The sequence below is a fragment of the Phocoena sinus genome, chromosome 19, assembly GCF_008692025.1.
Source record: "Phocoena sinus isolate mPhoSin1 chromosome 19, mPhoSin1.pri, whole genome shotgun sequence".
Taxonomy (NCBI): Eukaryota; Metazoa; Chordata; class Mammalia; order Artiodactyla; family Phocoenidae; genus Phocoena; species Phocoena sinus.
In genome coordinates, this window is record NC_045781.1 from 58,538,021 (window position 1) to 58,550,830 (window position 12,810).

The following is a 12,810-nucleotide window of genomic DNA, read 5'->3' on the forward strand; positions in this document are numbered from 1 at the left end:
CCTCTCAGACGAGCCCGCGCCGTGGGCACCACCGTCCACACTGTCCTGGGGGCCCAGGCGCCCTGATGGGCCTTCCCACCCGTCTGCCTGGCGGACACAGAGGCTGCCCTCCAAGAGCTCAGAACCAGGTGGAGACTGCCGTGCGCCCAGCTACCCCGTTACCCCGACGACGAGGTGGGGCGGGGGGAAGCCGAGGCCCCGCGGCACGCCGGGCGCACATGGATGGAGCCTGAGTCCACGGCGGGGCTGGGGAGCCGGCGTGGCAGCTGGACCTAAGGTTGGCCGCAGCCGCTCAGGGCAGATGGGCCGCAAGGACGGCGCTGGGACAGAGTGGGGATTGGGGGAGGGACCCGGTGGGAAGGCGGCCCAGCCCACGGCCAGGAGACGCCCCAGGGGCATCCTGCATCATGGCCCCTGTGGCACGAGGTCAGAAAAGAGATTCTGAAACCAGCCAAGGGTCCTCCATGAAAAATGAAACTCAGGACCACCCATCCTTCCCTGATGGCTCCTCGACCGCAGAGAAAGTCCACCCCTGCCCGGTTCTGCCGGGGCCCCGACGCTCCCCCAACCCCAGGCACCTGAACAAAGAGCTCCGAGACCCCGAGGCACCGCCCAGCCCCCAGCAGAGCCCTGCCCGCCCTTACCTGGGATGCTGTGCCTGGAGGGGCCCGGGAACCAGGGCAGCAGTAGCAGAAACAGGAGGTAGACCAGCGAGAGTGCGTTGACGCGGAAGAGGCAGGCTGTGGGGCAAACAGGATGCGGTCAGCCCGGCTGCCGGGGGATGGGGGCAACCAGCCCCGTGCCCCCCGAGCCTCTCTGCCGTGGGTGCTGCGCGTGTCGCCCCTGCGAGGCTGCCACCTCCCTGCGTGGGCGAGCGACCTCGCTCAATGCGTGACGTGTCACTGTCACCGGGAGCACCATGCCTGACTTAACGACGGCTCTGCTGTCCGTTGACAAGCGCGGCCGTCATGTCTGCATGTGTCTCAGGCACCCGCCCCGCGGAGCCCCCGTCACGGGGCCAACCCTGAGGTCACGACATTCTCCCGACTTGCTTTCTCTCCTTTTGTAAGATGTTATGTTTTCAGTCAACACACAACACGGCTGATTTTGGGGTCCAGCTCTCTTAGCCTCCTCCCCTGCATCCCAGACAGCTGGGTGCACCCACTCGGGCCACGGCAGGGCCCCCCAGCACGTCGCCCGGGACACGAGTCACGCACGTGTCTGCAGCCGCCCCACCTCTCCCCTCACTGACTCGAGGGCGCCCCCCGCGTCTCGCGCTGCGGACCCCATCCTGATGAAGTGCAGTGGGTGCTGGGACCTCACCCGCCCCCAGGAAGTGAGGGGGTCTGGGGATGCCAGGGAGGTGCCGTGTGTCCCAACTCGGGTCTCGTCACTGAGCAAGGGGGCCACTCAGCCCTTCCCGGGGACCCGAGACGGGGCTGGGCCAGGAGAGCCCCGCTCGCTGCCCAGAGGGGACCGGCATCGCGTGGACGGCCCTGGCGAGGTCCCCAGGCTGGAGCCACCTCTGGCCACCCTGCTCCTCAACCACCACGGCCAGCGAGCGGGCCCGGGGGACCCAGCCCTGCCCACCCAGGACAGAGCAGTCGGCTGTGGGCGCCAGTGTCCACCACGGATCCGACCCCCGGCCCCTGCGGACAGTCCAGCCTCACGGCCCAGTCGTCGTGACGGAGCAGAGCTGCACGGGGTAGAAGCCCACCCTGATCGGGTCTGCAAGAGGGGGTCGATACCCCACCTCCACGCTCTACCCCTCAGACCCCCAGGTGTGGACCGTGAGGCCAGCAATGGCTCGACTGCCACTTAGCAGCCATCTGGACGGCCTGGGCCAAAACAAGCCGACCTGAACCCGGCCACGGACTCAGCTATGCAGACAAGCTCCCCGGAGCAGGTGGCAGGGCCAGGGGGGGTGTTCAGCCCCTTCCCACTGTCTCCTCAAGCCCCCCATCACCCCAGCAATGAGGAAGCCCAGAGCGCCACACGGCCAGTGCCGCGGTCCCGAGCTCTGGTCAGGCCGCCTTCCTTTCTGGACGCTGCCGCGCCCTCCCGCTGCCCGGAGCAGCCCTAAAGCTAAGCAGCCTCCTTCCGCACGTACACCTGCCACGGCCAACAGATCAGCTCGAAACCTAAAGCTTTTCCACAAATATACGTTTTCGTAAAAACAAACAAAAAAATCAACCTGATCTGGCCCAAGAGGCAGGAGGGAACTGCATTTACGGCAAAGGCTTGTAAAGTTCCTGTTCCCCAGAGCTGCACTTTTCAGCCTGCTGCGTTCTGCCCCTCTCCTTCCACAGTGCCAGCCAGGTGGTACCGCCCACCCAGCCATCCAGGTAACTTTCTCCTGAGGGCACATGCTGCAGTTCTCTGCCCTGAGGTGCTCGTGTTCTGATCCACCCGGGACACCAGAGCCGAACAAGCACACACGCACCAGCCACGGCGTTCGCTAGCCCGTGACAGGGAGGCGAGTGCGGTGCGGGTCCTGGGGAAGCTCCCGGACGCCTGGCTCTGACGCTGACCCAGGATGCGGAGACGGAACTAGTGCTTCCCAGATGAGGGTTTCAGTCCGGGAAGATGCAAAGTTCCAGAGGTGGTGGTGACGGTTGCACCATACCGAGAGCGTACTTAATGCCACGGAGCCATACACTTAAAAATGGTTAAAGGGGCTTCCCTGGTGGCGCAGTGGTCGAGAGTCCGCCTGCCGATGCAGGGGACACGGGTTCGTGCCCCGGTCCGGGAAGATCCCACGTGCCGCGGAGCGGCTGGGCCTGTGAGCCATGGCCGCTGAGCCTGCGCGTCCGGAGCCTGTGCTCCGCAACGGGAGAGGCTGCAACAGTGAGAGGCCCGCGTACCGCAAAAAAAAAAAAAAAAAAAAAAAAAATGGTTAAGGGACTTCCCTGGCGGTCCAGTGGTTAAGACTCCGCGCTTCCACTGCAGGGGCCACAGGCTCGATACCTGGTCGGGGAACTAAGATGCCCGCAAGCTGCGTGGCGTGGCCTCCAAAGTTGATAATGATAATTAAATGGTTAAGATGGTAAATTTTATCTTATGTGTATTTTACCAAAATAAAACAAACGGCCCCAGAAATCAGCGAAGGATCTCAGAGACCAGAACTGGAGGGGCAGGGGCCAGCCAGAGCTCTGCAGTCTGCAGCCAGTGGAGCCGGGCCTCCGGCCCCTCCCCAGCCCCGGGCCAAGCAGGAGGAAAAGAAACTAGAAGCTCCAACGGCCAAAAGCAGGAAATCAGAGATGAAGTGTCAGAGGGGGTGGGGGCGGGGGAGCGCGTGGGACTGCCCCACCCTGGGAGGGTCGCACAGGGCCTACCCTGGAGGGGCGACCACGGCCCCTCAGAGTCTTTCATTCATTAGACACAGAGGGCAGAGACAGGATGAGCGCGGCCTGGGACGCGAGCGCCTCCACCAACACAGACGAGGAAGCAGAGGCCACGGGGTGGCTAGGAGCGCGGCCCCCCAGAGACTGGCCGCCAGATGATCCCCCTGCCAGGAAGCTGGCACCGGCAGGCAGGTGGCGCCAGACAGCCCTGGACGCTGACCCAGGGGACGTGAGCCAGGACAGCTGGGCCCGCTGGCCCCCAGCCCCAGCAGGGTCACCTGGGGCCAGGATGAGAGAGGGGGCTGGGGTCACATTCCCAGCCCGCCTCCCCTGCTTGTTTTCAGGGCCTGGGGACAGGGTAAGAGGCCAGCAGAGCAAACAGTGGCCCGGGGCCAGCACGGGAGCAGGGAGCAGAGGCAAACGGGGCTCTAAACGGGGAGCTGAACTCTCACGCTCTCCCCTGTTCAGAGGGGGAATGAGGTTCCCACAGGAGAAGGGCTTCCGTGCTGCGAGAGTGAGGACTTGGGTCCAGACTCCTGGCTCCACACCTAGCCCTCGGGGCCGCTGGCCTAAGTGCCACGAACCTGGCCTCACTGTGACTCTGCATGAGAAGGAGGCTCAGGGCATCTGAGCAGGCCGCCTGGAGGAGGTGGCATTGCATTTGGCCTCGAGGGCTGGCTAAGACTCAGGGAAGGCCAGGGGAGGTTTGGGGCAGCCCCCGGCTCCCGCAGAGGAGGAGGACGCTCAGGTGGAGAGGCGGTGGGGACGTCCTGAGGAGGGGGACAGGCCTGCTCTGCCCAGGCAGCTCCCACCTCCCCATCAGAGCTGCCCGTGGCTGGTGACCTCATGGGGGAAATATGCCTTTTCCTGAGCCAGGAACAATAGGATGGGGTGAGGGCAGAGGGAAAGCCAGCAGGGCTGCCTGCTGGGCAGGAAAGGCTCCCCCCACCCCTGCCTGCATGTTTAACCCTTCAGAGACCCTCACCCAGCACATCAGAGCCTGGTCCTGCAGATGGCGAAAGTGACCCCTGGTCTCAGTTGGTGCCCAGCCAGGAAGGGAGGGCAGGGAGGCCGGCGTGGAGGTTACAAACACCCGGGATGTTCCACACAGAGCTGGACACCACGGCCCGGCCTGCAGGGAGATGGGGGGCCTGTGGGGAGGGGTGCGGCCAGACATCGAAGCCCCCAGGTGCACCCGCGGTGCCGTGATGTCACCCCAAGGCTGGCCTGCACCCCGGGTGGGAGAAGAGGACACGAGGCCCGTCCTCCCGAGGGAGCTTGAGGAGGCCACCCGCCCCGAGCCTCAGTTTCCCCACCTGTGAAGTGGGGGAAGGCGTGTCAGTGTGAAGGGCTGTGGGAGGGATGGGCTTCACGCACCCTCGGGGTCCTCACCTCGACCCTCCGAGGAGTGTTCTAGCCCCATGCGGGGAAGCCCCGGGACACACAGGAGGCCAGCCTGAGCACCATGCCATCGACCAGTGGGACCCCAGAGGCCTGCGCCAGCATCAGAGGTGAAAGGACAGTGGGCCTGGGAGAGACCACGGAGAGGCCAGGACGGGGGGACGCACCACAGCCGCCATGGCTGCCCAGCGCCCGTGAGGGGCACGCCTGTCGCCTGTGCATTGCAGATGAGGAAACTGAGCGAGGGGGCTGAAGCTGAGGGATGCGGGCTGACGCCCCCCAGAAATGGTGTGGGTCTAGGTGGCCCAGAGAGCAGAAGTGGGTGGGCGCTGACGAACCAGTCTTACAGGACAGCCTGCGGGGGACAGATGCAGCGGAGGGGGGGGCGGTGCTGGTCCAGGACTAGCAGGTCTGCAGGGTCAGCTGTGGGAAACCAGGGCTCAGGCAGAGCTGCCCGCCCTCCCACCAGGCTGGGGGACAGCCAGGCCCCTTGCAAGGCGGCCAAGGCCATGGCACATGGAAAAACGGGGTGGAGGGCGGCAGGGCATGGGGCCCAGAGTCCAGGAGCTCCTGCAGCTCACCGGCCCCTTCCTCCTCTTCTTGCTGGGCCCTGGCTCAGGGTCACGGGGAGGAGGGCCATGGGCTGAGTGCTTGGGAAGAGCTTCTGGAAGGAGGCGGCTTAGTGGCAAAGAGCCCGGGCCAGGGGCCATGGAACTCATCCCAGCCTCAGTCTCCCCACCTGTGAAACGGCTGGAGGCCCAGCCCTGCAGGAGACGCGGGCCCCTCTGGGCCTCAGTTTCCCCAGCTGTTGGGTGGGAGGGGTCATAACCACTCCCGCTCAGGGAAATGCTGCCATGGAAACGGCACCCGGCAGGTAGCAGAGAAAACTCACCAACCTCCAAGGCCCTGTTGGAGGACACAAGTCATGGCCGGCCACGCCCACTGCCACCCCTCTTGTGTAAAACTTAAATGAGGGACTTCCCTGGTGGCACGGTGGTTAAGATTCTGCCTGCCGATGCAGGGGACACAGGTTCTAGCCCCGGTCTGGGAAGATCCCACATGCTGCAGAGCAACTAAGCCCGTGCGCCACAACTACTGAGCCTGCGCTCTAGAGCCTGCGTGCCACAACTAGTGAAGCCCGCGTGCTGCAACTACTGAAGCCCACGTGCCACAACTACTGAAGCCGGCGCGCCTAGAGCCCGTGCTCCACAAGAGAAGTCACCGCAATGAGAAGCCCACGCACCGCAACGAAGAGTAGCCCCCGCTCGCCGCAACTGGAGAAAGCCTGTGTGCAGCAATGAAGACCCGATGCAGCCAAAAAATAAATAAGTAAAATAAATAAATTTAAAAAAAACCTTAAATGAGAACAGACACACACGTGTGAATGTCAAAAACGCCCGAAAGAGCCACTCTAAGCAGAGCCAGTGTTCACCTGTGTGGGAGCGGCTCGGCCCTACCTGGGAGGCTTCCTTCTTCACGGGGGGAAGGTTCTCACGAGTAACTGGGGTCGTGTACGGTGAACTGACCGAGAGGGGAAGACCAGGGGGAACACACCACAGGGCGGTCGGGCCGCCAGGACCAGGCTGCCCTTCCACAGACCGGGCAGGAGGCTGGGAGGACATGAGGCATCTGAGCCCCCAGGCCCCGGGGCAGCGGCAGGGCTAGGCCCGGGCTCTCCTGACCCGCCAACGGGCATCCTCGGGCCTGCCTCTCTGCCAGCTGGGTGAAGCTCCTCTGGGCAGGGCCAGGCGCAACCCGGAGGCTCAGAGACCCCAGGGGAAGGCTGCCAGGCCAGGGCAGCTGCCAGGGCGGGGGTCCTGCGTGAGCCTGGCTGCCCCCACGCGTCCCCAGCCCGTGGCATCTCCAGCCACCTTGTTCACTCTGCCTTATTTGGCTTCGAGGAGAAACCCATAAACACTTCCCTGCTTGCTTCTGCCAGGGGCGGGCGGGCGGGCGGGTGATGGAGGAAGAGGACAGACGTGGCAGCGGGAGCGCCCAGCGGCACCAGCCGTCCCCTGCCGTCCGCACAGGCAGCCGGGCCTCCCAGCTCCCACGGCAGCACCCACAGCACGCGGTGGCCACACCCGCCACACCCCCGCCCTCCAGGCCCAGACCCAGAGGAGACCAAGGGCTGGATCAGACCCAGCTTTCCGGAAGGGGAAGGCTGGGGAGGTCAACCGACGGCCCACCCCACGCGCCCCTACCCTCGGGACAAGAGCTGTGGCCGGGGCCAGCACGGGCAGCGCGGGCTGGCACCTCAGGGCCCCTCGGAGAGCCCGCGGAAGGCTAGGGGAGGGGGCGCTAAGGGGCCCCGCTGCCCAGACCCGCCTGCGGCTGAGACGGCAGGCCCTTCGGCCGCGCTCCCTCCGTTGACCGCCACCTGCCCTCGCGGTCCGTGCGGCACGTGCCTGCCCGAGACCCCGTCCCGCCCGGCCAGCTGAGGGCTGCACGCAGCCATTCGGGGCTCCCTGCACGGGCGGTCTCGGGTGGGACCACGCCGCAGGGCAGGCGGGGCAGCCGGCTCTGGGTGCCACGGGAAGGACAAGCCTATAAAGGACGTCAGCGACCTTCAAGGGAATCCCCTTCCTCCCACAGGAGATCGGAGGCCGCAGACACGGATGCAGGCTCGTGGGGCTGGGGCTGGACAGGACGGAGCGAGGGATGAGGGGCGGCCATGGGACGCTGTGTCACCTGTGTGGAGCCCCGCCGGCAGCCTGGGGCGCCCAGGTGCAGGCGGAGGGTTTACCTGCCACCGCGTCCAGGCTTAGCGAGTACGGTGTCCGGGAAACGTGGCTGCAGGACTCGCTGACTGCACGAAGACGCAGGCGGCTGGTCCCCTCCCTGCAGCACGGCCTCTGGGAAGCATGGCGACTGCCCAGGGCCAAGGGGACCCGGTGGCCGCCGTGGACCAAACACAGGGGAAGGGGCTGAACCACGTCTCAGGGGGCGCTCCCAACAGCACCAGCATTGCCCAAGACGTGCCACACGGGCCAGGCTGGTACCGCTGCGGCCGTTCAGACCGGGGTGGGGGTGGAGGATAGCCCCTGAGGTGACCGGCAGGTGAAGCAGGTGGGACGTGAAGACCTGAGCCTGAGCTTTCAACCAGCACTGCCCAGGCCCGGTGGGCCGGGCGGCCAGGCCGGGGTGGGGGGCTGCGGAGAGAGCCGCTCTGGGGGTCAGGCGTGGGCCTCAAGGGCCGTTCACAGGCCTCCTGACTCAAAGGGGAGCCACCTCCCAGGCCCCACTGCAGCCCCTGCTCCGCCGGGGAGACGCGGGGGGGGGCCCTTCGGTGCCTCTCCCCTCGAGGCTGCTCAGACCCCGTCCCCCAGGGCTCGGCCTCCCCTGAGGACCCTCAGCCAGCTCCCCCAGGCCAGGGCCCACAGGGCTTCCCCGGGAAACAGCGCTCTCCGGGCCCTGTGTTTGGAGCTGCCGGTATTTGCGGTATTTGGCCTCTGCTCGCTTCCCTGGAGGATCAGGGCTCCCAAACCACCTCACCCTCCACAATGGAGAGGCTGGATTCCAGACCAGGGGTGGAGCCCACATTCCACAGAGAGGGTCAGAGACCGCCCCCCACACCCAGCCTCCTAGAACAGGAGGAGGCCTCACTCTTCTTTATAAATTTATTTATTTATTTTTGGCTGCACTGGGTCTTTGTTGCGGTGCGCGGGCTTCTCATTGCCGTGGCTTCTCCTGTTGCGGAGCACAGGCTCTAGGCACACGGGCTTCAGTAGTTGTGGCACGCGGGCTCAGTAGTTGTGGCGCACGGGCTCTAGAGCGCACGCTCAGTAGTTATGGCTCACGGGCTTAGTTGCTCCACGGCATGTGGGATCTTCCCGGACCAGGGCTCAAACCCGTGTCCCCTGCGTTGGCAGGCGGATTCTTAACCACTGCGCCAACCAGGGAAGTCCCAGGAGGCCTCACTCAGAGTCTCTGCAGGCTGACAGGTAAGGGGACAGCGTGCAGACACACCCCTCCCCATCTCTGGCCTGGATGCGGTTTGACAACACGCCCTTTCCCCAGGCCACCTAGAGCTCAGGGCCTGGCTGAGACAGGGGCCAAACCTGGCGATGCACAGAGGGCCACAGTGAGCAGGTGACAGCCGGCCCATGCCCCCAAGGCCAGCGCCCAGCACGGGGAGCCCTCCTGCCACACGGGGGGAACTGGCACCCTTGGCCTCTCCACGTGGGTCAGCCGTGTGCAGGGCCCCCGCCCTCCCGGACCCCTGCCTCCAAGACGTCCCAGGGACAGGCAGGACCCCCTCCAGCCTCCAGGAAAGGGGCTCCCAGCTGAGCCGCACCCCCGAACGAGAGAAGCAGACCCCACTGGACCCCCTTGAGCACCGCCACGCCCCACCCTAGGCTCTGTGCCAGCGAGGGGCTCCTGCTGGCCATCTGTCAGACGGGGAAACTGAGGCACAAAGGGTCCAGCCAGGGTGCCCGTGCGGACATCAGGCCCTCCAGAGCCCCGCTGCCCTGGCGGCGACCGAGCCCTGACTGGCTCCTCGGCACACCAGCCCCACGCAGCCGCGTTCCACCTGCTCTTTCCCCGACCCCCGTCCCCCAGCTCCCCGGGGACAGACGAGTGGCCCCCGACAACCAGTGTGTCCGCGTGTCCCGCAACAAGGCTGCCTGTCTGGGGGGCGCAGACCGAAACACACGTGATGACGGGCCAGCGGCCCGGGCGTTCAGCGCTGCGTAAACAAGGACGCTAGCGACCCGGGGCCACTCCCACCCCACCCAGAATTCCAGGCTAGTCGACACAGTGGGGCCCCTCGAGACACCCCGCCCGCAGCGCCGGAAATGAGGGGGAGGACGGCCCTCCTGACCCAGGACTCGGGCCTCGCCACCCACACTGCCCACCTGGGCCTCAGGGAGCCTCGGCCACCAGCACCCCTCACACAGACCCCGTCCAGGGCCTCCGCAGCCTCGGGCAGCGCAAGGGGACTCAGAAGGCGACGCGAAGCCGCGGGAGGCGCGGGACCGGTGCTGCTTCCACGGCTCGGAGGTACGCGCGGGCTGCACCCTCCCAGGGCCCTCCAGCCAGCAGCCCACACGTCTTCCCAAAAGCTCTCCGTGTGACAAGACGCGGCATAACCCCTCCTACAGACCCGCGGTCCTCCTAGTGGGGTTCCCAGGCCACCCCATCGGCGTCCCCTGGGGATCTGGCGGCGACACAGGTCCCAGGCTTGCCCAGACCCGCGTGCTGTGACGCGGCCCCGGCGGACGTGCCCTGCCGACGGAAGGCTACCTGGGCCTGGAAGGACGCAGGTGCGCGGTCCTGGAGCAGCAAGGTGATTATTCGTGGGACCCCTGCCGCAGCCGGGCCCGACACAGGGCGTCCAGCCCGACAGTGCCACCGGGACCTCCCCTGGGGGGGACGAGGACCTGCATTCCCCCGCGTCCTGCACCCACCCCCCTCCACCCGGAGGCGGCGTCCGCTTTAAGGCCGGCCCACAGTAGCCGGGCCCGAGGCCACGGGGCTTCTAAAGAGCCCGGGCTGCGTCACCTTCCAGCAGCCACCGAGGCCAGGGCCACCTTTCCAAACGTGGGTGCCCGCCGCGGGCAGACCGGCACTCCAGTCTGCCGCCAGCTCTGGCCTGGGACTGGAGGGTGGGGCGCTGCCTCAGAGCCCCACCCTGTGACTCAGCTGGCCCGCAGCACCCCAAGTCCCTCCGCCTGTCTGGTCTGGATCCCGCAAAGAGCCCCAGAGCCTGGTCACAGCCCGTCCCGCTCTCCAGGGCCCTTCCCAGCACCTAGGGAGGGGAGGAATGCCACCGGGCCACCTCTGGCTGGCAGGCGGGGGCGGGTCCGCAGGCCCCTTCAGATCCCTGCCCTCCCCAGGAACACGGGAGCTGGGGCGGGGAGGGCGTCCCTGCCTGGGCGTTTAGGAAGGAGGCTCTGGTCACCCGTGCGAGTCAGCAGGAGACAGTGTCAGGGCCCCCTGGGAGAAAGGGGACATTCATGGGCCCCTGCCCCACGACCATCTTGCTCCCCAGCAGACGCCCGCCCCAGCGCAGCACTGACCCCAAAAGGCACCCCACGAACGTGGGCCGGAGCGGGTGCCGACAGCAGGGAGCAGCGGGGGCAGCCCTGCCCTGGGAGAACCTGCCTGCTCTCTGCACTCGGGCGAGGGCACTGAGCTCAGGGGTCTGCCCGAGAGCTTGGAGGTGCGACCAGTGGCATCACATGCCGACCAGCACTGCTCTCCCCAAGGGGCAGGCGGGCCAGGAGCTGCTCTGAGGGGCCTTCGGGCCGGCGTGGTGCTTCATCCCGCGTCAGCCTGTTCAGTCAGCCTTAGATGGGACTTCCACGTCCAGCAGGCACTGGAGGACGGTGGACACCCTCCCAGGAGGAAAGCCTTACAGCACAGTCTGAGGCCCCCAGGGAAGAAGGAATGCTCCAGCTCCTTGGCAATTTGGACTCCAGATTGCAACATCAAGGCTTGCCCGAACTACCAGCCTGCTGGGCCCCTTGCAGATTTCAGACTGGTCTCACAATTGCCCGAGCCAGTTCCTTAAACCGAATCTTCTTGCTCCCTCTGTCTCCCCCTCCCTCCCTCTCGTCCGCGCATAGGCGGCCATGTAAGACACCACATCCATCTATCCATCTCTTATTGGCTGTTTCTCTGGAGAACCTGGCTGGTCCACCTGCTTTCAGGCTCCCGCACAGTGAACCGCAGGCTGGCCCACCCGCCTCTGAGGTCTGAGCCCAGGTGGCTGCAGGGCTGGGGCAGAAAGGGTGTCGGGGGCCCCACACGGGCTCTGGAAACTCAGCAAGTGCACGGTGACCTAGGGAAAAATCAACACTGTCTGCTCCTATAACAACCAGCCTGGGCAGGGCGGCTCAGCCTGTCCCCCCCGACCCCGCCAACAGACACCAGCCCCCCCGGAGCAGGGATGCAGCTCATGCCACTCTGAGTACCCGCTCCCAGGGGCAAGATGGCGGGGGGGGGGGGGCGGTGGCAGGGTGCACCCCAGGCTTGAACCCCGGCTGCATCAAGCCAGGAGTGGGCCGCCGTTTCCCCTTGGCAGGAAAGGTTGCTGACCCACTCAGAATATTCACTTTCCTTTTCAGAATTTTTTTAGATGCAGAGAAGCACAGAAATCATTAGCAAGCAAGTTTACTCCTCCTGTTACCGTGGTTCAGCTCTAACACATTTCTCCTGCCAGCGCACGTCTTACCAGATTTAACTTCACCCACTCAGCTGCGCTGTCCTTTGTTCACCATCCCCTCCTTGAGAAAAAACGCTCATGAATTTCAGGATACCCTTCCAGGAAAGAGTCACTTCTGGGCTCTGGAATCCCCCCTGGGGCCATTTCCGAGGGGGCATCCAGGCCTGCAGCTGTGGTCTGTTGGGCCGCAAAGGTTACAAAAGCAGCCTCGGGCGCCCTGGGCTTCGCCCCATGTCCGCCACAGAGATGTCACCCTCGCCCGGGCTCCCGTGAGCCCGTCTCGGTCCCTCCTGGCTCCCAAGAGACCAGAACCCAGAGTCCCCCGGCAGCCCACCTGACAGGACTAAGCAGGTCTGGGGCTCTCTCCGCTCTTAAATCCGCTTTGAAACTTCCCGAGGCACTGTCTCCAAGCCTGCCGAGAAGGGGCTGGGGCAGGGGGAATCGGTGTTGCCGGTACCCTGCCCGCCTCCACTCGCCGCTCTCAGATCCCGCCAGTGCAACGCCATCAGCTCTCAGCCAGGGCGCCAGGACAGACCCAACCGCCCTGCCTAGGCTGGTCGTTCGGATCTGTCGGCCCACGGGGCAGGGACTGTGCTGGGGGAGGGAGGTCCCCGCAGGCCACCAGCCAAGGCCACTCAGCCAGCGAGAGACGGAGCCGGGCCTTTCACCACGGGGCAGCCTCTCCCCTGCAGCCAAGAAGCAACGGCTTCCTCCAATGGTCCTCTAGGGATGGAGCTCAGCTCTGTCACCCGCGGAACAAACCCACGCTCCCTAACGGGACCCCCGGCCGTGCCCACGGCTCCGGCACCACCGGACTCTTCCCTAAACTAGCCGCGAGGCTCACACCCCTCCCCGCGCACAGCAGGCCTGCCCCTCGGCCCCGGCCTAGCTCTC

The 12,810-nt window shown here is 65.9% G+C and overlaps 1 protein-coding gene across 5 annotated transcripts in view; it reads right to left on the reverse strand.

Moving 5' to 3' along the window:
* Positions 1 to 12,810, reverse strand: part of PIEZO1 (piezo type mechanosensitive ion channel component 1) — a 54,331-nt gene that overhangs the window by 27,591 nt on the left and 13,930 nt on the right. For all 5 annotated transcript variants that reach the window (XR_004346795.1, XM_032612012.1, XM_032612013.1 and 2 more), the window contains exon 2: positions 645 to 740. Coding sequence is in view for 4 of the 5 variants with exons in the window: in XM_032612012.1 (XP_032467903.1) it covers positions 645 to 740 (96 nt within the window). In the remaining variant the exon portion in view is untranslated. The remainder of the gene's footprint in view (positions 1 to 644; positions 741 to 12,810) is intronic.